At 39.7% G+C, this 24,942-nt stretch overlaps 1 protein-coding gene across 14 annotated transcripts in view; it reads left to right on the plus strand.

Moving 5' to 3' along the window:
• The window catches only part of MARK3 (microtubule affinity regulating kinase 3), a 61,218-nt gene extending 37,702 nt beyond the window's left edge, over positions 1-23,516 (plus strand). For 2 of the 14 annotated variants that reach the window (XM_041401599.1, XM_041401606.1), the window contains 8 exons: positions 332-485; positions 1,979-2,196; positions 7,344-7,447; positions 12,031-12,195; positions 12,927-13,184; positions 15,543-15,569; positions 20,180-20,224; positions 22,563-23,516. In XM_041401599.1, coding sequence (XP_041257533.1) covers positions 332-485; positions 1,979-2,196; positions 7,344-7,447; positions 12,031-12,195; positions 12,927-13,184; positions 15,543-15,569; positions 20,180-20,224; positions 22,563-22,908 — 1,317 coding nt within the window. In that variant the 3' untranslated portion in view covers positions 22,909-23,516. The remainder of the gene's footprint in view (positions 1-331; positions 486-1,978; positions 2,197-7,343; positions 7,448-12,030; positions 12,196-12,926; positions 13,185-15,542; positions 15,570-20,179; positions 20,225-22,562) is intronic. The other 12 variants (XM_041401661.1, XM_041401669.1, XM_041401678.1 and 9 more) reach the window with 9 other exon arrangements.
• Positions 23,517-24,942: the final 1,426 nt, after the last annotated feature.

Consider the following 24,942-nt stretch of genomic DNA (forward strand, 5'->3'; position numbering starts at 1 on the left):
CTGCTGGAATTGGTGTGGTGGCCTCTACAAAGTGTATCCTCTCTTTCTGTTAAAATCTTGGAGAACTCTGAGGGAAGAGTTCTGAAAGGACAGATGGATTTTCTTTAGTGATTATCCTTTGAGGAGCTGCAAACTCCACTGAGTTTTACCTAAGACAGTTGTACAACAACCTTAAAGAAGGTGGGACCTCAAAGCAACTGCCCATGCCATCAGTAATTTCCCATGTAGCAGAGCCATCTTCCACCTCCCTGTTCCTGCTCCCAGAATGTGGTGAATGTTTTAATTTTTTTTGTCTGAACTTCTTGTTTTCATACTCTCGTTTGTATTGTAGTTGGATGCAAGTGATTCAAGCTCCAGCAGCAATCTTTCACTTGCCAAAGTTAGGCCAAGTAGTGATCTTAATAATAGCACTGGACAATCTCCTCATCACAAAGTTCAGAGAAGCATATCTTCTAGCCAGAAGCAGCGGCGGTACAGTGATCACGGTGAGCATTTCTCATTTTCAGTCTTGCAGAGTACAGTGGCTTCCATTTCTGCTCAGTTTCTAGATTTGTCTCCATCCCCCAAGTGTAAGAGGATGACAACAGCATAGTTCACAGCATGGTGGTTAAATATTTTAGTGAATAACTGATTTTTAAAATTGCTTTTGTTATAAAGCCTTCAAAAGAGCTTTTAGAGGAACACTGAATACACCAACTTAATTCTCTTGTTCTGCCTTGTGTTGTCCCATAAATTCCTGACTGTGTTGGCAAAGTCTTGTTACACAAATTGAAGAGAATGTTGCAACCCCCTTTTTCATGAAAAGCACAGCACTCCTCCCCCATGCTCTTGTATGTGTGTTCAGCTTTTGTTTTCTTTTGACACTAGTAGGTCAGCTTGTGTCTAAAACTTGAAGAAATGTCAGTTTGCCAATATTTCTGGTTTCCTGTTTCCTAAGGCTAGTGTCACTTGGTTGTCCCCCAGGAACTAAATTTCTGAAGAACAATGACTCTGACAAACTTACAATTTTTCTGCTTAATGAAAGTGCAGTGTAGTACATTAGGATTTTCTAAATGTCTTCAACATCCTCCTGCTCAGACACTTAACTCATGAAAGGAATCCCAGTTTAGGCCTACATTTTCTGTATTCAGAGGTTGATTTCCTTGGGGAGTCTTCTGGAATGCCAGTTACTGGGGGTTTTGATACTTGTAAAACATGCTTTAGCTACATATTATATACTTATATGTGTATGTATTTATATGTATTCTTCATGTCTGTGTATATACATACATACACTTTTTGATGAATTCTTATTTAAATAGTTAAAAAGGAGGTTGATGTGACTTGTTGTTATCCTCTTCAGAGGTGTGAGATGTCAGAGAACACAATCCTGACACACACCACAGACTTTACCCAGTCTCAAGAAGGCTGTTAAAGCAAGAGGGAGCTTGGCACTGTTGAAGGGGCTTCCTCATTCTCAGGTGTGGGAGCAGTTGTGTGTTCCTGGCACACGTGGGGAGGCTGGTGGTGAGCCACTGCCACTTCTGCAGGAGCACAGACCAGCAGCCATCAGTGCTGCTGGTGGCCCAGGGTTGTGTCATCACCTGCCTGTCTCAGGAAATTGGCTTGAACAGCACATGGCAGCACTGTGCTAATGAGGGATGCTCTGGTTTGAATGAGTCAGTTACTTGTTAAGTGTCTTTAAGATGTCTCTGAATTGTTTTTCTAGCAAGCCAAATGAGAAACCTTAATTAAATTCTTGGAACTTTCATGGAAATCAAGTTGTACCTTCACCTTACAAGGTTTTTGTTTTTCACAATATTCTGCTGTTGCCTGAAATACATCTATTTCAATAATTTAATCTTTTTGCAACTCTGGTTCCCAGTGTTAACTGTGTTAGTTCTCATGTGTGAATACATTTCCATTGTGATAAAAAATAGTCACTGAACTTCCGAGAAGAAAAAAACACTTTTCCTGTTTCTTTCGTTTGCTTTTTAAGCTGGACCATCCATCCCCTCGGTAGTGGCATATCCTAAAAGAAGCCAGACTAGTACTACAGACAGTGACCTCAAAGAGGAAGGAATTCAGTCAAGAAAATCCAGCAGTAGTGCTGTTGCAGGAAGAGGAATTGCACCAGCTAGCCCAATGCTTGGAAATGCCAGCAACCCCAATAAGGCTGATATTCCTGAACGTAAGAAAAGTTCAGCTGTCCCTAGTGTAAGTAGAAATGTCTATTTATCAAAACCTTTAATTTTTTTGAGGCATAAAGAAGTGTTAAATGTGTGACTTATCGGTGGTGCTGATTTTACTTTTCATTTATCAAGAGTAAATGTAGGTATTTTTTCCCTTGCAATGTCAGTTCTTTAAGTTACCTCTTAATAGTCTTGAAGTAGTCAGTATTCATAATTAGCATTATTAGCTCTTGGTAAACAGGCATCATTTGGGTATTTTAAAAAAGTAAAATGAAAAAAAGATAATTATGTTACTCCTGATATCACCAACCACTCCTCTGTGGCTTTTGTACAGAAGAATTAAATCTCTATTTTTGTTATCCTGTTTTATAGTTTCATGTGTATAAGGAGCCACCTAATCTTTATCCTCAAACATTACTATTTTAAGTCATAGTTATGTTGTTAAGGTTATCAAAGAAATGTAGGTCTAAAAACCCTTCAAAGATGTATTTCAGCCTGTATTCAAAAGCAGTGTGCCTGACTTTTGTCCTTGTGGGCTTCCCCCACCTGCCTGTAAACCACAACAACAACAAAAAAAAACATACAAAGGAGCAAAAGTAGTGAATGTTCATGGTTTAGCAACAGGCAGTGTGCCAAAAGAAAGAAAATCCTTTGTTCATTTTGGCTTTAACTTGCGTTCTCTGTGGTTTCTCCCTCAAAGGCAAAGTTGGAAATCTGTTTTCACATAATGCTTCAGTCATGTGACATTTAATTTCTAAAACTTCGGAATTTTGTATTGAAAAACTTCCTTCTTTTCAGAAGAAAAGAATTCTCAGTCCTTTGTTCAACTTGCAACAGAACTTTTTTTTTTAACTCATCCCACAAAGCTGTCATAGGTCTTTGGTCATAATAATTAGCACCATTACTTACAGCAAATGAGAACATAATTTCCTGAGCTGCAGGACAGTCTGAAGCAAAATAAGTGAAATGAAACTTGTTTTACTTTATTGACCCTGTATTGTCAGTTGGCTCAGTGGCTGGTAGTGTCTTGTCTCAAGGTATCAGCCCAAGAGTTTCCTTGGAGAACACATCTTCTACTGTAGCAGCTGTTGTTCATAAATGTGAACAAGAATTCAGGATTTTGGGGGACCCTTTTTTGTTTTTGTGGTCCTGCACAGTTTCCCTTTGTTCTTGATCAGTGCAGAAACCATTCAGATTTGGTTTTCTCTTAGAAGACAGTTCTTAGCTATTGCATCCCAAAATGGTAGGATAATCAAATCAGTTTTTTTCCTCCTTTGGACTTCACTTGGTATTGTATGGTGCCTTGTTCAGAAGATTTGTGTCACAGTTACAACATACTTTACATTCAATATCTTTTCATCTGCTATTCTGTGCCACTCCCAAATATTGGGGATCTATTCCACTAGGCTTATTTCAAATTTCTTACTACTGTACCTGACATAAAATTTCAGCTTGTGACCATATGATGCTTCCCTGACTCAGTGTGCAACTGGTCCAGCAGATCTTTTACTAGCATGATACCAGGTGGTGAACAGGAAACCAGACTTATGTTGTCACTCAATAATTAGTGTTTAAAATTGTCTCTTTACTCATTTCCTGCAACTGAGAAGGGAATTCTGTTTCTGACAGTGTTGGCATGTGTCTAGAAGGAAAAAAAAATATATAAGAGTTACCATATTGTCCTGAGGTTGAAAAAAGTTTGAGGTGAAGAGCGTTTCTGTTTTACTGAACACTGAAGTCCTGAAATCTGTAATATGATGAAAAAGCACTGAAGAGATATAAAAATATCCTATACAAACAACTAATATTTTCACAGAACAGCAAAAGCAGTAGAACCAGTCCTTGCTGGAGACCCTTAGTCAGTTGTGTGCTACTGTTATTGAGTACCCAAGCATAAAAGCCTGCACTTAAGGATAAGAGTTGTGCTTGGAGAGCAGATAGCTGAGTCTGGGACTGGAGTGAGGGGCTCCAAGCTGTACTTCTGAAGTTGACAGAGTGTTTAAACTCTTGTAAACAAAATTGTTCTGCAAGGTGAACAAGTACACCTCAAAAATCTTCAAGCTATTTGGGCAAATACCAAATTAATAATGAAAACCTGCTACAGACATGGGATAGTTAGCAAAAACTGATATATCTGTGTCTTAATAATTCCTTGTTTGTTTCTTAGAGCTTTGGATTTTTTTCCTCAGTGTTATAATACAGCTGTCCCAGAGCCCTTAGAATAGCTTTGAGAAAACTGGAAGAGGAGGACAGGTGGTACATTTGAAAAGTCATCCAGGACCAAATACCATACTAGTGCTCTTAATTAAATAGATTGCCTCACTGTTGTAAGTCAGAAGCTTTTTATGAAAGTTTTTCATCAGTCCTTCTCCTGGTGTCTCTTAATGGGAAATAGCCTGCCTGAGCAGTGCACACAAGACTCTCTCTAGGAAAAGAGGAGGACTCTGTGCCACAAATTCATCCTTTGTGCAGTGATGGGCCTTGTGCATGTGCTCACAAGTCTCAACATGTGCTGTGCTGTGTCAGCTCCTCCTGCAAAGAAGGCAGACAGTGCCATGAAGATGAACTTAGGCAGCTAACCCTGACCCTGGGAGCTGTCATTCCATCAGGGAATGGGGTGCTGCTCACACCAGTTTCCAGTGCTGTGCACCTGTGCTATTTAGTCATGTCCAGAGATTAACAGTCTGTAGATTGGCTGAACAAAAAGTCACAGCTGAAGAGCTTCCTTGATGAATCGTGAAAGGTCATACACTAGAAAGTGTAAAGGCCCCAATACCAAGACTATTCTTGCCAAAACTGAAATTTGAAACCTTGAAGTGCTTAAATCTCTTCCTCTGACCTCTGAAATCTGAGTCAAACAGGAAAAAATGTATGCTGATGCTCCCATCTTTGCATTTCAGAATGAGCTGGGCGAGCGTGTCCTTGCAGTACTCTCATTTCAGATATGAATAACAAAACTTGTCTACTCTCAAACCTGAAAATGAATAGTCTTAAAAGTCTGGTCCAGCACAGAGATTGCAGTCTTATCTTTCCAGATGTGCAACATGACAATACATTGTGATGTCATGTGGTGTTTCCTCGAGGGAAACCAACATTTCGTGTTCAAAGGGAGCAGGTGGAAAGAAGGAAGCCACTGATTATTGTGCTTGTTTCCTACCAGAAGACCAGTGTTGGATATTTTAGGTTCTTCATCCTCTTGGTATGTTCAGAACACTGAACAAAATGACCTGCAAATACTAATAAGCAATATTTCACTGTACCATTGATTTGTGAGGTCTCCAAGAAGTGTCCTGCACAGTGTGACCTCCCAAGAGCAGATAAACAAAACCTCACCTTAGGTGCACAGCTTTCATTGCTGGCATGCTTAGTAAAGAGAGAGGAGTTTATACAGTGGGAAATGTCAAAGTGGAGGAATTAGTGGTGGGTTTTTTTTAAATAAATAAATGTATATGAAGACAAAGAATGTATAAGGAATAAAGTGCAAGGAAAGAGCCAGGAAGGCTTCTGCTGATGCCTGGCACATGCTTATCCCTAATGAAGAATATTTGAGAACCCTTTAGACAGCTGCATGCATTTAACATGTTAATTAATTGTTCTGCCAGTCTAAAATATCCTTTGTCTTTGTACTTTTTAACACCAGGATGTTGTGCACTTCACTGTTGCATTTTAATTTGTACATTTGTGTAAAAAGATGTGTAACAAACAAGTCAGCAGTCCCTTAGACAAGATGGCTTCAAGGTTAAATAGCTCAGGGAATGTGTTGCTTGAGACTCTCTAGACAGCAGATATTTTGCCTTAAGGCACTTTTGGTATTTATTGAGAATACTCCACTTTAACAGTTTTATTTCAGGTTCGGAAACAAAAAAGGTTTGGCTACTCTGCTTTTGTGCTTGAACTAGTTTTTCCTTTCTTTTTTTTTTAATCCTTCTTGCCATGATTCTCTCCTGTGACCGTTTATGCGAAACCTTTTCTTAATGCTATTTTTAAAATCCACTGAGTTTCCCTTGTCCGTCATAGCATAATTCTTCAAAGAGCTCCAAAAGGTTGGTTGAGCATGAAGTCCCCTGCCTGATTCTTAGTGGCCCTCCTTACTCAACATGTGCTTATCCAGGTGCTGACCAGTCATTCCCTTAAGCTGACCTCCTCCAAGACTTTCCCCAGCAGTGATGTTTGAAGTTTATAGCCTTTTTTGCTTCCTGCTTTGCCCCGTGATCCTTTTCTTTAAAGAAAACTTTTAAAGGTTTTTTTCTACTTTTTCAACCATTTGCAGTTTCCTGTGTTTTGTTCTTGGGGTGGGGAGAAAAAAATACAAAGGCTTGCCAGCTTTAACTTCCTCTACGACCTGGGGGTGCATGTTTGTCTGGACCACCCTGCTTTTCCTACAGTAATTGTATCTAACTTCTTATAATTTTGTTATCTGTGAATTACCTATAGCTTCTCAGTCGTTCCTGGAAAATTGACCGCCAACTTGGGCATATCTCCACCCTCTTTCTCTGTAAAGACAGAGGCAAAGTAATTCTATTTCTTTTCTCCCCTCTCAAGTAAGGTCTGTAGTTTAAGTTCCCCTGGTTCTCTTTTCCTCAGTGTATTATGCTTGTATTGAAATGTGTATTTTAAAAAATGTCTTACTAAAATTCTCTGCAATTTGTCTCTTATTCTTCCCTGTTTTTAAAACTTGTCTAGTGTTTCATAGTAGCTTAATATTAAAAAGTCCATGTTCACCCTCCCACTGAATTTTACCACATTTGTTTGTTAAGTCTTTGCTTTTCCTATCTTGTTTAAGGGTATGGTTTTAACTTAAAGGAAAATTCTCCAAGCTACAAGTGGTAAAGTATTTCAAAAATAGGCTATAAAGACACAGACTATGCAGATGTAGAAGAATGCTGTATATACTCAGAATTTGTAATTCAGAACATTTGTAATTAAAAACTTTAAGGAATATTAATTTTGAACCATCAATATGAAATACATGAACAACTTGTTAGAATTAATTTTTCCGATTGCAATATTCCTTACAAATACTAGATAGAGTTTGTATATTAAGTTATTTAATTATTGTAAGTTTTAGAGCTGCATAGAACTAGCATTAAGTAAAAAGCCTTCAATTATATGCAGACTAACCTCAGAAAAGCCTTCTGTGGGGAATAACAAACCTGTGTTTTTTAATTGTAGAATAATACTACCCCTGGAGCAATGACACGGCGCAACACATATGTTTGTAGTGAGAGAACCACTGCTGATAGGCACTCAGTGATACAAAATGGCAAGGAGAACAGGTATATGAAATGTCTTCCTATGGTGTATGTCGCTTGTCTTCACCTTTCCAAAAAAATTCTAATGCCTAATTTAAAAATAAGTGATATTCTAATGTAATTCGTAATGAAAGGTGAGTACAGACAGATCCTTGGTTATGGAGCACCTGTAAGTATGTTGGGGCTTGGGTTTTTTTCCTGTATTTAATTTTATAATCTTTATACTTAGAATGTAAAAGGAAGTTTCTAATTTCTGGTTTAAATACATGAAATATTTGTAGCAGCCTTCATTTTAAATTTGTTGTGAACTCCTGTGGCCAAACAGCACATGCTTGCAGAAGAGCCTTGTTCAGTGTCAGACTACAATCTTCAGCCATTCTCTTTTTGTATTTCACTCTAAACTCTGCTTCACTGGGATTATTTGAAATACCATTTTTGCTGCAAAGTCTCAGGGAGAAGGTAATTTTATCTAAGCAAAGATGAAATGGTGATTCACCATTGTCTTGGACTAACAGTGTTCCTTGCCGATACTGTGGCAGTCTTAATTGTTTCCCATGATTTACAGAACTCAGCGGCTTCCCTCCTTAGGGTATCTCCGTATTCTGAGTGAAAACAATCAGAGAAATAACAAATTTCTTTTTAATCTACTGAATGAAAGCCTGAGTAGAGCATGCAGTGGAACTGGAGCTAACCACTCTATGTGTTGGCACCGTGGTCACATCTACTGCCATCCTGCAAAGACTGAGAAGAGCTGTCAGAAATAATATTATAGTGAACATGGATATCAGGTATAGAGTAGCACTTGGGAGGAACACCACCAAATTTCCTGGCTGGCTGAGGTATTTTAATTTCCAGCCCTTCTTGTCAGAATTTTACTGCTGTCAAAAGATGGTAACAATTAAGTAATTAACGCTTGCCAGGAGAGCACTCAGATAGCTGGTACTTAAAAGAATGTGTACCCTTCTACTATGCTTCCAAATTTTCTCCAGCCCTTCCTAATATTATTATATTTTTTAAAGGGTGGGAAGAAAATAACTATTTTCTAACTTGTATTTTTGCACAAATTTTTTTCCCTCCTTTTGGCAGTTGATGAGGAGTTGTGATGTTGACTGGACAGCCTGTCTATTCCCTGTTTGATTCCTGGAGCCTAGGGATAAAGAACATGACTTTGACCCTGTCTCTTCCTCCTAGCTCTCTGCAAATGGGAGGAGTCAGGTATAAGTTTGGAGGCTGCCAGAAGTGTAGTTGGCCAGCTGGGCCTGCAGTCACCTGTCTGTGAAGTACAGCACAGCTCTTTGGTGCTGTCCCTTGTGTGTCTGTCTCAGCCTCCACTGGTTACTCCTTGTTCATGTTACCAAGTTGTTTAGGGTAAAGCTCACCATCCTTTCTCTGATTTGATATGTTAATAGCTTTTTTCTTTCCAAACACTCTTTGAGAAAATGAATATTTCTGTCCATAATAGTTTTGATAATTTTTTATTACTTGATTACTTGGTTTAGTACCATTTCTGTCCATCCTGAAACTAATATCTTGCCTACAGTTTCTTTATTGCATTTTTGAAAGCTGCTAGATATTGTTTACAAGGAATGCTTGAGATTTAGATGTTCCATTAATTTGGGAATAAGTTCATACTCATAAAGAGCTATCTTATGAAGTAATTTTATTTCCCTAGCTTTTACTTTCTCAGGAAACTGATGTTTTCTGCTTTGTCATAGATAGTCCTTAAAGTTAAGATTGAGTAGCACTTGACAATTATATTAGTTGTGGTTTACATTCATAATTGGTTTTCCTTGTGTAATTTACCTTTTATTGTCAATATGATATTTAACCATCATTTCTGTAAACTAGCCTTATTTGGGTTATTTGAAATGTCTGAGAATTTATATTTGCACAGGTAAAAAATGTCTTTATAGCTTTTATCATGCATTTTTTGATTATTACATTCATTACTTTTTAGAGAGGGTTAAAAACAGACAAGGTAATGAGAATGCATTGCTAATTTATTACAGTTGGAGCCCTTTCATTGTCTGAAATACTTCAGTACTAAACTGCATGTTCATTTTGGCACAGTTTCAGAATTACTGTGATTTGGCACAGAATTCAGAATTTACATCTGAATGTATTTTGTTGCTGTAACTGGATAAAGCATTGACTGGTCACATAAAGTGCAGGGGCCTTTAATGCAGGAGAAATCAACAGGGTGACTGATGGCACTGGCTCTTCAGAATTAATCTTTGATGTTACTATACTCTCAGCTTGGCAGAAAGTAACTCTAGAAACTTTTCTTTTTTCTTTTTTCTTTTTTCTTCTCTAAAGCAAGATCTGAAGTTGAACCTGGCCATTGTACATATCCAAGGTTTAGTTAAAAATTACTTCTATGCTTTTGAAGGGTCTGTTGGTGGCAAGTGTTACAGGCTAGAGTAATTGCTGTAATTGGTTTATTACAGATTAGATTTTAGATTTTCCATAGCTACTCAGATACTGACTGTGACTCAGGGAAAACTTGGGAGACTTACCATAAAAGGCAAGATGCACACATTTAAAATCTCTAATTTTTTTCTGTAGAAAAAAGTGTCAAAACATTGCTTATTCTGCTTTTATCTTGCACATTGAATTCTGAGAAGGCACTATTTCTGAAAGTATGAAAACTTTAAAGAATCAATAGTCAGTCGATCTGATGCTGGAGAAAGTAGTCTTGAAGACCCATGCCAGGCTGGTAGAAGCAAAGAGTTCTGAGTCTCCCATCTCTGCTTTAACACATTGTGTGGCTGACACAGGCCTGCTGCTGGAGACAACTCTGTTGGCTTTCCTCCAAAGCCTGAGCATTAATTAACGCACTTGGGAACTCATGAAACACTCTTCATAATGATAGGCAATTGCTTTAAATCATTTGTAACACAAATGATTTACAACAGCTTCAGATTTTTAATAAGCCTTGGCACTAATTGGTGATTGTTAGTTCACTGTTCCTGTGTTCCCAGGCTAGCAATCCAAAGATGCTGATTTCTAGCAAAGCATCAGAGGAGGAGAAGGTGCTTTATTGATACCTTTAGGTGTCACATCTTTGGAGGCAGGTGACTAAAAACTTGGGTCTTGTGTTGCAAAACTAGATTCTTTATCTCTTGCAGTAAATATAGAGGAAATGAGCTGGAAGAGCTTGAGAGACTAGTGACCAGTTGTGTGACTTCAGGGTATTACTTTTGAGATTAATGTTAATTTTCTGAAAATTCCTTATAACCCTGGGACATTGTAAATGCTGGGCCTGTACTGAAGGCTTCATTGTAAGTAGTGCTTGTAGTTGTCATCCTGATGGATTCAACATTGTTGAGATAGATGCATGACTGAGATGAAGTTTTCAGATCCTGAAAAGTTAAAAAGAAACCAAAACCAAGTATGTTTTGCTAAGCATTTTAGCTATCAGTTCAGATGTCTGAGCTGTGTGGTGCTTTGCACTGGTGCTTTGGGAGCCAAGAGAAGTGGGGGAGCTGACACTTGTAGCTGCACTAGCATTTTTCTCTCCAGAGTCTGATGTACCAGAATTCGGTAACAGGACTTGAGATTTTGTGTGTAACCAAGAAGTAATTTGGAAGTGAACATGCAGTGTCATGAAACTGTCACTGAGAATTATTGATTTCTTAACCTTAAACAAAATTTCTAAATTATAGCTGTCTTACTTTTAAAGCAAACTTCAGATGAATGAGGTGGTGGTGTAGTCTGAAAGGCCCAAAACATCTTGTGCCTACTCACTTTTCTCCTGTCCTTATTACTAGATAATGTGAAAGCTGCAAAGAGTATTTTGGCCTAAATAAATAAATTTAATGCTCCTGTTTGAACATACCATGCAGCTGGCAGCTTACTGGCCATTGCCATTCTGCTAAGACAGTGCTCTATACTTTCCTTCAAAGCCTGAATGGTGATTTGGAGAATTTACTGTTCATGGTCAAAGCAATACAAGATGCTCTTCAACAGTCATTCTTCTTTCTTCAGAGATCAGCAAGCATGTTCAGTGCCTACTACACATACTGGTTCATTATTAGCAGCCTTTTTCTTTTGGCCTCTCTGGAGCTGTTAAAGATCATGATATTTTTGGTTTTGATTGTACCTGTGAAGTCTCTCAGTTATCTGATGTAGATTTGACAGCATGCCCAGCTTTCACTAATTTCTTTTAACATGGATATGTTCTGAAAAGAAAGGATTTTGCTGTAGTAATGGAGCTATCATGAGTCTTTTGGAAAGTGCATTTGGTGGGGGTTTTAATGCATTGTTTACTGTTAAGAGCAATACAAGTTACATCAGTGCTTTATCGTAGAGCTTTGGCATGGAATTCTGAGTTTTTCAGGTTCTGTACATCAAGGAGGGTATCACTGCAAACTAATGCTAATGGTAAGAGCATGGGCACTTAGAGATGTCCAGTGCCATGTAAGGATGCTTTTTAAGGGGAGTGTAGGGCAGTGACTGCTGTTACATAGGAGGGCTGTGAGAGTTCGTGTTCTTTGATAAACCAGTTAATAGAAGGAAAAGTTTGCTCTTTTTTTCTATGCAGTAGTTTGTTGTTGGTCCATCATGCTCTTCTTTCTGCCTCTGCCTGAACCCAAACCCCCTCGCAGCCTGACAGAAATGTTCGCTTACGCAGCTAGCCCTGCTTCAGTTTGTACCACATCCTTCTCCAGTGTTCGGCTGCGACATCAGAAGTCGATGTCCATGTCAGCCTCTGTGCACACGAAGATGATGTTGCCTCCAATAGACAATGGCGCAGATAACTTCAGGCCTATGTAAGAACCAGAAATCGTTGTGACACTAACTTATACCCACTGCTTCTTAACTTTGTGCTGTGGAATTTTAGTCCTAGATTGTTCTAGTATATTTTGCCCACAAGATGTGTGTTTCCTCATTTTTTTAGTCTCGTTTACATTTGTCTTGTGGTGTGTCAGGCTGTCTGTGACATAATCCTGCAATAGTGAACCTTAATTTTTTCCTATTGTTAGGAGTATTGGACATTCCCTATTGTCAAAGTTTGTGGGAGACTTTAACTGTGTATCCCGAAGGACTTCACTGCTCGGAGCGGTTCGCTTGTAGAGAATTTTGTGTAGGATACTTTCAAATTAGCAAGACTTTCAAAGATGTATGTACAGAATGTGGAGGGAGAGACATTAAAGTTACCTGTTCTCTTTCCTGGGAGGAAACTTTACTGGTCTGCTCTTTTATCAGTCTTCTCAACAAAACATTGTAGGCCTGGCTTATCTGGTCTTTTCCAGGATACTCCTTGTTGCACTTTTCTGCCTATGTAGGTTTCTGTTTCGGCAGCCTCTTAATCCTAACTTCTTACGAGTTTTGATTCCATACAGTGCTGTAATAATGTTGGTATTTCCAACCTTGGCCTATATAAAAGTGTCTGCTTACGCTTTACCGTAGAACGTAGTGTTTTGTGTTTCCTGCTGAACCGCGGTGCCCGTGCGAAGGCGTTCTAGCATTGGTTTCTTTTTTGTTCTGTTTTCTGCCCTAGCACCATTCCCGATCAGAGAACTCCCGTTGCTTCAACCCACAGCATTAGCAGTGCGACCACCCCTGACCGTATTCGTTTCCCCAGAGGAACGGCCAGCCGGAGCACGTTCCACGGGCAGCTGCGCGAGCGCCGCACCGCCACCTACAACGGCCCGCCCGCCTCGCCCAGCCTGTCCCACGAGGCCGCGCCGCTCTCGCAGACCCGCGCCCGCGGCTCCACCAACCTCTTCAGCAAACTGACTTCCAAACTAACCAGAAGGTAAGCCTCTTAAAACACTAGTGCTACCTGCCTTCTTTGTCCTTTTTTGTAGTAGAAATACCTCGTTGCTTAGGTGATTTTTGTCCACGTTCACGGATTAATGGCTGAAGTTCTGCAAGTTAAAATGCAGTTGCTTATGATTTCTTCTTAGGTCTGTTTTGGTTACAGAAGCCAATTGTTTTTGGGAGTTGAGTCAAATGGGATTAAATGTGAGACAGTTTGGTCTGTGCTGTGTCTTCTGTGCTCTTCAGAAGAGCCTCATGTCTGAGGTACAGATGCTGCAGAGATGAAACATTTCAGCTCAGTTGAAAAGCTGCTCAGTGGCTGCATAGTCCATCAGTAGATGGCATAAACTAGGAGCCCAGTCTAGATATTTGATGTAGCATTAGCAGCTCAGGTTGTGTTTCCCAGTCACTTAGTCCATCAGTGTTTCCAGCATAACTTTGCTGGCAACACAGAAATAGAAATACCACAGGTGAAAGGGTAGGGGCAGGAGATAAAAGCTTCTGTTGGCAGTAGTGCTGTCACAGGCCATCTTAAGATAATGGCAGTATTAGTGTTTCAGTCTAGGCAGGAGTCTGATCAAACCTTAAAAAATTTATTCCTACTTTGGCCTTTAGTTGGTGTGCAGATTCTGTGTTAGGTGTGAAGGTGTGGTGGTCCAGCCAAAGCCAAGCTTCAGCAGGTCTTGCTCCTGAACTGACAATTTTTATTCTAACTGAACTTCTGGTTTCAAATCCATGTATTATTTAGATTAGTTACTACAAACCTTAAAATTGAAAATTGTGGTTTTTTTCTTCTCTATTTAAAACCTGTCAGTTCCCATACCACATACTTCAGACCATTGATATCCACAACTTGCATTCACAGAATCGAGGGCTTGTTTGTCTTTGCTTTAAGATAATCATCAAGCTTTTGTACACTCCTTATCAGGTGAAGTTTTTTGGACAAGATCATTCTGATCTTGGCCTGCTAGCTTTTGTTTTAAGCTTATACCACGCCAGCAGCAAGCCATTTCCTTCCTGTCTACTTTATAACTATGGATGCCTCCCTCTCAGTATCACCTTTGCAGTCTCCCATTCCTACAAAATAAAGCTAAGCCACACCCCAGTTTTTCACAAATGGCTGATTTCAGTTTAGAGAGTGAATTTCTTTTAAAATGTAGAAGTTGCTTCTTTGCAAAACAAGAATATGAGTCTAGCCTGTGATAAATGTTTTAATTTGCTCAGTTTTCTGCCAGGTAACACTTCCCTGGGAAACTCTGTGCTATAGGAAATTTGGTTGGGTTTTTCCCCTTCTTTTTATGTTGAGAGAGAGAGAAGTTTAATTTGAATATTTTTTAAGTGTTAAGCCATCTGCTTTATGTCAAGTTTAGTCTTAATCAGCCACATCCTTTTGGCACATCTTTCTTTCTGTACTTTTGTTTGTAATATCCTTACTTAATTTTCCATTTGGCGTTCCAAATGTGAGTGCTCAAACTGTGAACATGCAAACTTTTCACTCAGTTGTTTAGGCAGCATTCAAGCTTCTATCATTACTTCAGGGTTTCAACTTTTGCAGTGCAGTGTGGTTTTCTTGAAGAAGTCTTTCCCCACGACTTTTGACAGTAGTTTAAATTCCATCTGGACTTGATTAAATAACATGCAGTTGTAACACAATGGCACAGTTACAGATGATTAGTTTGCTCTTGGAGGATCTCTTGCAGCTGGGGCTCTGTTATATTCAGTGCTGTACAAGCTACTGAGGAGGTGGATGGTGCCACTGAAGGACATGGTTATGTTTCTTCCTGTTAAATAAATTTTTTTAAACCTTATTACTCACTAATTTATTGTAGCATTCTCTATGGGGAATCAGAATTCTTTGGGTTATGAACTACTTATGTTCTGGTGTAGCCAATTGTTACAGCTTCTGCCACTAAAATAGCTAAATATTTAAGGCAGTTTTTAGCACAACGTGGCTGACCTAATGTTATGAAGAAAGGAAGAAACCTAACTCTGAAGATACTCAGGATATAATTATGGTAGTGTTTGCTTTCCATGGTAAAAGTATGAAGAAAATCCAAACATATTTTTACCTGACCTTGCAGATTTTGAGTTCTAAAGTGTTTTGACACCAGTACATATTTTAATTCATAAGAAATACTGGTTACATATTTCCCAGAAAAAGTTGAAAGTAAGAGTGCCAGAAGTTTGACTCTTCAGCCCCTAAATCATCTGCCTAATCTGAGAATGTATTGAAGTGTAATTTAATTGTGCATTTAAAATGAGATATTTTTGCATGTTTTGCTCTAAATGACTTTTTCAGTTTATTTTGTACAAATTTTTTTGTTAATTATTATTTTGGCTTAATTTCTTTTAGAAACATGTCATTCAGGTTTATCAAAAGGTAGGATTTATTTATATTTAAAAAAAAAAGTGGCTCCTGCAATTAACAAAAGATTTGGCTTTTCTAGCCTTGGTTTTCTGAAAACTAAACTTCCTGCTGAGAACTAAATACTTTCTTTCTTCAGAGGAAAGCATAGAATAAATCCATTAACTCATGATGATACCTAAGAATCTGTGGCACCATCTGTGTTGTGTAACAAGATGCTAAGCATGCCTTGTGAATTCTTCTTTCTTTGATAGTGTTGGTAGTGCCAAAGTAATTCTGTTCTCTGTACTAATACACTTAGCATGCTTATGTTTGAAGAATGAGGTGTTTGATAACAATGATGAAAGTATAAACAAAACATAAGGTTGCAAGCAAATAAAGGTAAGTGTTGCTAAATTTATGTTATCTCTATTTTATGATATTGAAGAGAAAAAAAGGATTGAAGCATTGCCTGCAGCTGAGCACAGCTGTGAGTTGAACAGTTTTGTGTGGAAGATGGAATGAAGATTCAAGAGCTGTATATTTATTTTAAAATGGGGTGCATTTGTTGAAGTGAGTTGCAGCTGAAATGCAAATAGAGCTCTTCAGTTCTAAACAAAAAGTACAACATTTATGCAAATTTATTAACAAAAGGGAAAAGCTCAGATGTCTCATTCACGTTTCAGGCCAAAGGATTGAATTTCGTTTTGCAATTTGGGAATGAATTAAGCTGCTATATTTCTCATTAATCCATTATGATGCATGAAAATTGCTTATACAGTTTTGATGTGCAGGTAAATTTTCCAGTAGAGTTTTGTAATAGCCTGTTTAGTTGTACCATATCTTTGAACTTTTGAAAGGGTGGTACTTCCAGTTTCCTACTGCTGATCAAAGCCAGGGAGATGGGACCAGAAACCAGGCATCTGTTTTAACCTTCAGAATGCAGGGCTCTGCTTGTGACTGTAATTTGGAGTTAGACCATTTCAAGGAAATGCTTAGATTAGGGAGTCCTGACATATGTAAATTGCTGCCTGAATGTGGATTTATTATGTACAGTGCAAGGCTAAAAGCACCCTACCTGATGAACTGAGTAAATTCCATGCCATGGTGATAATAATCAGTGCTCTTCCAAACATGTCCATGTTTGGAACTGGTGTTGGTTGGCTTGGCTGGCATTGTCACAGCTGACTTGAGAAAATGCAACAACTTAGTTAAGGAAAGAAACCATGCAACTCAGCACAGAGCTGGAACTGAGCAGTGACAGTGGCTTTAACCCAGTGTGCATCATCAGCTGTGGGGTGCAGGCCACTTCTACAACAAAGGACTGTGACCTGTGCAAACCCCCACAGCTGGATGCATTTAGTTTGTTCAGAAGAAAGATGGGAAATGCTAATATGGGTACAGTTTTACTAGAAGATTACCGTTTAAATTTGAGACTTCGGGTAAATTTTAAGTAATTTTTTAAAAATTACCTTTGACTTGAGGCCAGGAGTCTCAGACCATGGTGGAAATATCTGCTACAGCTTCCATGAATGTGTCTTTTTGAATAAAAAATTCGTTAAGTGTTACACAACCTGCACAGGAGCAGTATGCTTTTTAAATTTTGTTTTGAGAATGTGTGGTGTCCCTCCATACCTGATCTGTATGTAGGTACAAAAATTGAAAATGCTGGGGCTTTTGGCAGTTTCTCCTGGCTATATTTGCTATGAATCCTCCCTGAACTCTCTGTCCTTGTAGTTCTGAAAGAACTACAGTAACCCAGTAGCACATAGTGCCACAACACCAGTTCTAGGGAGCTGAATGAAAGTAGATGATCAGTCACTCCTTGTTAAACTGCTGAGTTTTAATATTGTGCTCAGTACACAGAGGTATCAAATATATATATATGTGTGAGTGTATATATATATATATAAATCTTGTACTATGCACTGTCTTTGCCAATCTGCATATTGTGGAAGTCTTAACTTTTTTTTTTCTCTGACAGCAAAAATGACTCAATGTTCTGGATTTTATTGCAGCATCATTTCTCCATTTCCATAAATTGATCTTGTTTTATCATCTTTCACTTTTTGTTGATTTTCAGTATCTTTTTAGACAGTTTTCTTTGTGTTTACTTGGATTTTTAAAAAAGCATACAAAGATGTAAAGAACAGGAAACACAGCATAATCTGGGACAGATGTGTGGAAACAATCAGATTTGTGAAAGCCCTTCATAAACCATGGGGTAGATAATGTATAGGCATGGCATGACAAATGAGAACAGAATTTGTCTATGCATTTGTTCCATTCTCAAGACCAAGAAGCATCTTGGTCCATAAAATCAGTTTATGTAAAACAAAAGCAAAAGCAGAAAATTTAGAGCATAAACTAGCACAGAAGTGAAGATTGTATTAGCAATTGAGGAGGCCTCAGGGCTGCATCTGACTCACAAACCCCAACCAGAGCAATCCTGGCAGGACAGAAGGTGCCTGTCCCAGGGCAGCAGTGCTGGGCTGTAGAGCTGGACCATAACCATGTCTGTCATGAAGGAAGGAGCACCTTGAGAGACTGGCACAGCTCTCCTAAGCTTGGCATGATGGCTCACATTTGAGGTTCTGTGTCACTTTATGCAGCTCCTCCTGCTCGCTGAATGGAACATTGATGCATGGAAAAACTGAGCAAAGTGAGGGTTTTCTGAGAGGTTTCCATGAGAATGTTTATTCTTTCAAAGTGGCAGGTATATTCTAAATAATGACCTTTCTTAGATTTAGAGTACAGTGGTTTCCACACCGAACACTTTGGCTTAATTTCAAACTGAAAAGTGTGTCAGAACATCACTAGAGATTTTTCCTAACAGACTTTTCTGGACAGATTCCAACAACAGTAAGGCTGTTCATTGTTGGGGAAACGGGTTGTGCTCCCATTTTCTGCAACCTTTGGCAAGCTTCAAAACAAAACACCAAAAACCCAACAAAAATCTGTAAATGTTTGCAGCTCTTAAAGCTGACATCTTCCACTTCCTAGGGACACAGAAGGCTCTCTGAAGTTTAAGTACTCTTAATTCTTCAGTTGAGGAGAGTTTTCTAACTTGTTGGTTGCTTTAGTAAAATAATCATCTGAAAGGGGAGAATCTGTTCAGATGGTACATGTGGTGGTTCCACCTACCCCTTTTTTGGTCCTGTAGAGCTCTCATACAGGATGACTTCATGCTCTTGGTATATACAGGCATGAAAAATCTTTTTCCACCTTCTCTTATATCCACCATAGATTAGCAGCACGAGACCTCATGAAAATACATTCAATAACTGCCCTCTTTGCACTGGGACTTACAATTGTCTTCTCATTTTTTCTGTATCTTTTTTGCTTACAGCTGTTCATTTGCCAGTGAGATTGTCCCTGTTGTACCACGAGCTGTGTGGTACCTCAGAGAGCAGGGTCCTGCTCGGGTGCTGCCATGACCAGCAGCTCTCAGCTGAGCAATTTTGCACCCTGTAAAGTGCAGTTGCTTTGCAGTAGCCCCTGAGTTGAATTTGGGCTGTTCTGTGGCACATGCAGCCAGTGCTGCCACCTGCCCCTCACAGCTCCTGCTCCCCGGTGACACAGACTGCCAGAGTCACCTTGCTGATCCCTCACCAGAGCTCTCAAAGGAAGGAAGGGAGGAAATCACACCTTGTAACTCCCCACACACCCTGATATAAATATCACTCTGCGTCAAAAAATAAGGGTACTGTCTTACATTCCTGTCCCTAGACACCTGCCACCCAGCCTCAGTGTTTGTGTTACTCAGGGAAGCCATGCACTGCCTTAGTCTGGGTGAAGGCAGGTACAGGCAGCATCCCCCTGAGCAGAGTTAGTGCTGATATGTTGGACCATCCTCCTTCAACAATGGGAAGGCAGAGAAAGATAATTTCCCTTTAATTCTTCTTGACTCTGGGCTTTCAATAGATGGTAGTGACCAGCAGTGTAGCCTTAAGCACTGCAAGAAGACAGAAAGCTTAAGCTTGTTCTTGGGTGGGGAAGATGCATCAGTGTGGAATTACTGGGCTAGAGTTACCACAGCTTGAGAAATCTTGGATTTGGCTCTTCAAGCTCTGTTAAAATGTATGTGCATCTTCTTCTTTTGCATTAAGGTGCTTTGGTATTCTTTGAACACACAGATCTCATGAGCATGCAAATACACAAGGTGATGAGACTTGTCTGTAAATAATTATGGGGAGTTTTTCAAATATATACTTTATTCCAGATAAAATCTTTTAAATAACATTAGCCTAAAAATACTTGGGAGTTATTCCTCTTTTAAGAGGTACTTAGTAAATAATACAGTCACTTCAATATGCTTTGTAACTTTAGTTTCACATTTTCTGCTTTTATAACTTCAGATTTATTCCATGAGTTCTGCAGATTTAATGCATAAACATATACTGTTAAAATTAGTTATGGTCAGTTTAAAAACTGTAGTTTATACACTTCCATTTGGTTTGACAATATGTTACTTTCTGAGTTTGTCCTAACCTACCAAGTTCTTTACATCTTTGTTGTTTTGTATTTTAACACACCTTTGGAATGATTGCAGTATCTTTTAGCAGCTACTCAGATATTATATATTGTAGTGTAAGATTTGTCTTCTCTTTCCCACTTCCTTTTGCTTCTGCATTCTTTTCATTGAGGCTCCCGACTGAATATGAGAGGAACGGGAGATTTGAGGGCTCAAGGTGAGGGTAAAATTTTTGTTTAAAACATTACTTAGGTGAGTTTGAACCTTTCTTCCCTTGATTATGTGGCATAGTGGCTTCAGGCAGCAGCTTTTTTTTTTTCATGTAAGTCATTGGAACTAAACAAGAAGCATTTCTGTCTGCAAAACAGCTATTAAAGCACTGACTGACTTGGTTCTAAACTTTCATCTTTCCTGTTGCCTTTTTCCTTGTGTGGTTTTTCTTTTTTTTTGCATTTTAGTCATTGTAATTTGCTGTTGTTGTGTAGATGTGTAGATGAGTGGTCTCTAGTGAGGCTGCAAATGTGTGGAATAACCACTGGAAGGTGATAAGATATTTCTCATCTCCAAAATCACAGGCAGTTAAATATTTTTCATGTTATACTCTTCTTGCAAAATCAGCATATGAAAAAAATATTAGAAATTATCAAACTGCTGGGTTTGCCAACTGTTTTCAAGTGGGAAAAGCCTCCAAAAATAAAATGAGCATTGGATAAGAGTTGGGGTTTTCCCTGGCCCTTCACAGTCTTATTAAATTAAAACCTTAAAACAGAATACTCTTTAATTTGTGTGATGAATTTTGTAACATCTGGCATATCACATTGCATAGTCTTATGACTCTCACAGTCACAAGAAATCTTTAAATAGAAGAATTATGAAATAGGTTATATTTGAGAAATATATTTCTTTAGTTGCGGCCTTGCTATCACTTTTTATTTAACTTTTTCATATTTGCCTGCTTAATGGTAGTAGAAATAAAATGTGGTGTAACCATTGCTATCTATTTCAAAGAGCAGCTTGGCTTAATGTGGAGGCTCAACATGAGACCTAAATTGCACGGTTGGGGGAGGGTTAGGTTACTTAATAGTAAAGTATAACAGTCAATATATTTAATTACATTTGAAGAGGTGACTGGCAGTGTACAAATAGTCACAAAGCAAATCTGTATTTTGTCCCTGGAGGTCCAAATGTAGTTCCTTATTCTTTAGCAGCATGACTACTGATTTTAGTTCAAGTAGGAGAATGATTGCAAACTAGAAATTTCTGGAACATTTCACAGAATCACAGAATAATTGGAAGAGACCTCTAAGATCATCGAGTCCAACCTATGTCCTAACACCTCAACTCAGAATCTAGACTACAGCACCAAGTGCCATGTCCAGCCTTTTTTTAATCACATCCATATATGGTGATTCTACCATCTCTCTGGGAAGAGCATTCCAGTACTTTATTATTCTTTTGGTGAAAAGTTTTTTCCTAATATCCACCCTATACCTTCCCTGACGTAGGTAGCTTTCTTTCATTTGTCCTGTTTAACTTCACTTACCCATACCAAAAGAAAAGCTTTTTTATTAAAAAAAAAAAATGTTACAGATTTGGGTAACACACCCTCAGTATTTTGTGCTTCATCTCTTAAAAGTGTGACAATAATGGTACCCTCTCACCATCTTTACCAACTGTGTTGAGGAGGTGTCTGATAGTGATTTCCAGCTCTCTTTATGCACATCCCCCTCAGAGGCACTTAACTGCAGAGCTTGTAGCTGCAGAAGATTTCATCACTGCCTCAGTCAGTGGTTGGTATTTAATGAGTTACTGACCAACTCAGGAGGAAGCATCTCCTCTCTGAGGCAGCCCCCAGGGTGTGCAGCAGGTGTGTCCCTAGCATCATCCCAAACATGCCCCAGCGGGAAGGCCAGGGTGTAACTGAGCCAACCCAGCTCCAGGGGCTCCTGGGCAGCAGGTGGGTGACTCTGGTCCTGCTGTCCTTCCTTCTGCTGGCAGCCAGCTGCTGTGGGGCTCCAGGAGCTCCCAGGGCTCTGTCTCCTGGCTGCTGCCCTGGAGGAGATGCAGAGGAACTCCCAGCACCTTTGTGCACGGGCTCACCCCATTCTGTGTTAGTGGGCACCTCCCAGGGCCTGGGCTGAGCACCTCCTGCCACAGGGAGCTGTTATTTCAGTGTTCCAGAAACTTCTAGCACAGAGCTGGTGTTTCAGCTGCCCCCATGGCCCGAGAGTAGAGTTTTGAGCAGAACCTACCTTAAAATCAAGTTGTAGGTGCTGCACGTAGTTCTGCCTCCAGAAGGTCACTGCCCCCGTGCTCCTGAATCCAGTGAGTGCCAGTCGTGTCCCACCTCGTGCCATTCCTTTGTCCCAGCCCCAGCAGCTACAGCTTTCCCCCGACTGTGTGTGTGTACAGCAGCTGGGGGAGCGGGGCTTGGCCACAGCTGGAGCCTCCAGGGCTGCTCTAATCCGGGCGGTGTGTGTTCAGTGGTGGCTTCGCTAAGCTGGCCCCTGGGGAGGGCGGCTGGCCCTGCTCACTCCGGAATTCCTGTCTTTCAGCCGCAATGTAGCTGTGGATCAGAAGGACGAGAACAAGGAAGCCAAGCCTCGGTCGCTGCGTTTTACCTGGAGCATGAAAACCACCAGCTCCATGGATCCCAATGACATGATGAGGGAAATCCGAAAGGTCCTGGATGCCAATAATTGTGACTATGAACAGAGGGAGCGTTTCTTGCTTTTCTGTGTCCATGGAGATGGGCACGCGGAAAACCTTGTACAGTGGGAGATGGAGGTGTGTAAACTGCCAAGACTGTCCCTGAACGGAGTTCGCTTTAAGCGGATATCGGGAACATCCATAGCTTTCAAAAACATTGCTTCCAAAATTGCCAATGAGTTAAAGCTGTAACAAGAAAAAATAGTTAAGTTGTAAATTAGTTAGCAATTTAAAGTGTTTTTGAGAATTCCGATGGAAATGTATAGAATAACATTTAGGCAATAACTTCTGCATCCTTCTGAATAGTGATATTAAAAAAAAGCTGCTGAGCTGGGAGGGAGAGTTGGACTTTTTTATAAGTGCACTACAGCATTAAAGTTGCCTACTATGTAAAATATTACCCCTTCTGCTTTATTTCCATTGCTCCTAAGTCTTTGACAACAAATTGAAACACAGAATATATTCATTTAAATATGCCTCCTGTTTGTGTGGATGTGTGAATGTACAGTATGTGTGTATAATATATAAAGTATTATATGTAAACAATTCATTTACAACATCGAGCTGTACCAGTACCTCTTTTTGGGCTAATTTTGGTGCTAAAAATTGAAATGGCCAAGGAGGAAACACTTGAGTTAATATTTAAAATGACTGAAGCATTAACCAGTAAACGCAGGTTTACAGTTCACTGCTGTGTTACGAAAAAAGTGTGTGAAGGGTTTGGATTTATGGTTGTTAACATTATTAGTCCTGTTTTCTAAGTAGATCTCATGAGATAATTAAAAATTCACTTCTACTGAGTAAGTCTTGCATTATATTTTGCCCACCTATTTATTATTTAAGTCTGAATCAAATTTTAATAATGTAGTTAATTTGTGCATTAATATTTGGGTAAACGCTTCCATTCTTCTGCTTCTGCTAAACTACTAAAACTGTACCTTTGTCCTTTTGGCTTATGAGTATTGATTGCAGCTAAGAACATTTCCCTGTTGTTCCTCTAGGGAACGAGGCAGTGTAAAAGGAGGTGCTAATTGCTGAGTAGTGGTTTTCTTTCAGAGCGAGTTTGCCACGTTAGACTAGGTCAGGCTGATACAAAGCACAAAGGGACTCCCAAATCGTGGCCATTCTCTGCCAGGTCCGAGGCCTGGCTGCACACTGGGCACTGCTGTCCCTCACCTTCCGGGCACCTCAGCATTGAAACCCAAAAGTGGGAATCAGAGTGGCTCCTGATCTCCTCTGTCCAAGGTCCAGCTTGCTACACTACAGCCATAGGCAGCAGCAGTTGAGGTTTTCCTTGCAGCTCTCCTCCAGCGTGCTTCCCCTTGGCTCCGGCTGTGCTGCTGCGGATGGCTCTGTGCCAGCTCTGTGTCCGGCCGTGCTGCCCAGGGAGCCCCTGTCCCCTGTCCCTGTCCCCGAGCAGTGTGGCACCTGCCCCGATGAGCTCTGATGGCCGGCTAGCTTTCGGTAGGACGTGAAGCTGCTCTGGGTAGCCTCCACTTTTTAACCATCACAGCGGTGGAACAGATTTGATTTTGTAAACTAGCATGAAGAGATTTCTTCACACGTTGTTTCCTACCGACACTCAGTTTATTTCATCGAGGACTTGTGTAGATAATACCCTGCATTATCTACTTGACTTTTTGTATTAATGTTTTGTGGTTATATTTCAGTGAAGCACTTACGCATGTACTTAACATGTGCTTTAAACTGGAGCCTAAATTTGCATTTTAAATTTGCAGTGAGCTAATAGTTACTCATAGTACACAGTTCAGATTTGACCCGAGGTGAAAATGCAAAGTCCTTAATATTTTGCAAGTTAGCTCTTGTGATCCGTAGTCTGTGAAGGCAGCAGACTTCCCCTCTCTTTCCCCCCTAAGCATTGATATTGATTATGCTAGTTTAAAGGGTAATCATAGTTGTTAAATGTAGTAAATATTCCTGAATTTGCATTTTATTCTCTGTATATTCTGTATCATGCCATGGCTTGAGAACTCCAGGTGCTACCGGAGTTCAGTTGGCTTTCAGTGCTCTGCCCATGCCTGTGCTGCTCAGTATGGGTTTTTTCCATGAAAACTCCATTTTGTAATAGCAATAAGACATTTCAGGGCAGTCGTTGTACTTTCTCAGGTGAATGGTCACCTATCCTTTCACTCCTTACATTTTAAGCACTCCTCCAAATGTATTTTTTTCACCTGGCAGTGCACTTTGTTGTCTGAACTGAAAAAG

This window comes from Onychostruthus taczanowskii, unplaced genomic scaffold, assembly GCF_017590055.1.
Source record: "Onychostruthus taczanowskii isolate IOZ18803 unplaced genomic scaffold, ASM1759005v1 scaffold1, whole genome shotgun sequence".
Taxonomy (NCBI): domain Eukaryota; kingdom Metazoa; phylum Chordata; class Aves; order Passeriformes; family Passeridae; genus Onychostruthus; species Onychostruthus taczanowskii.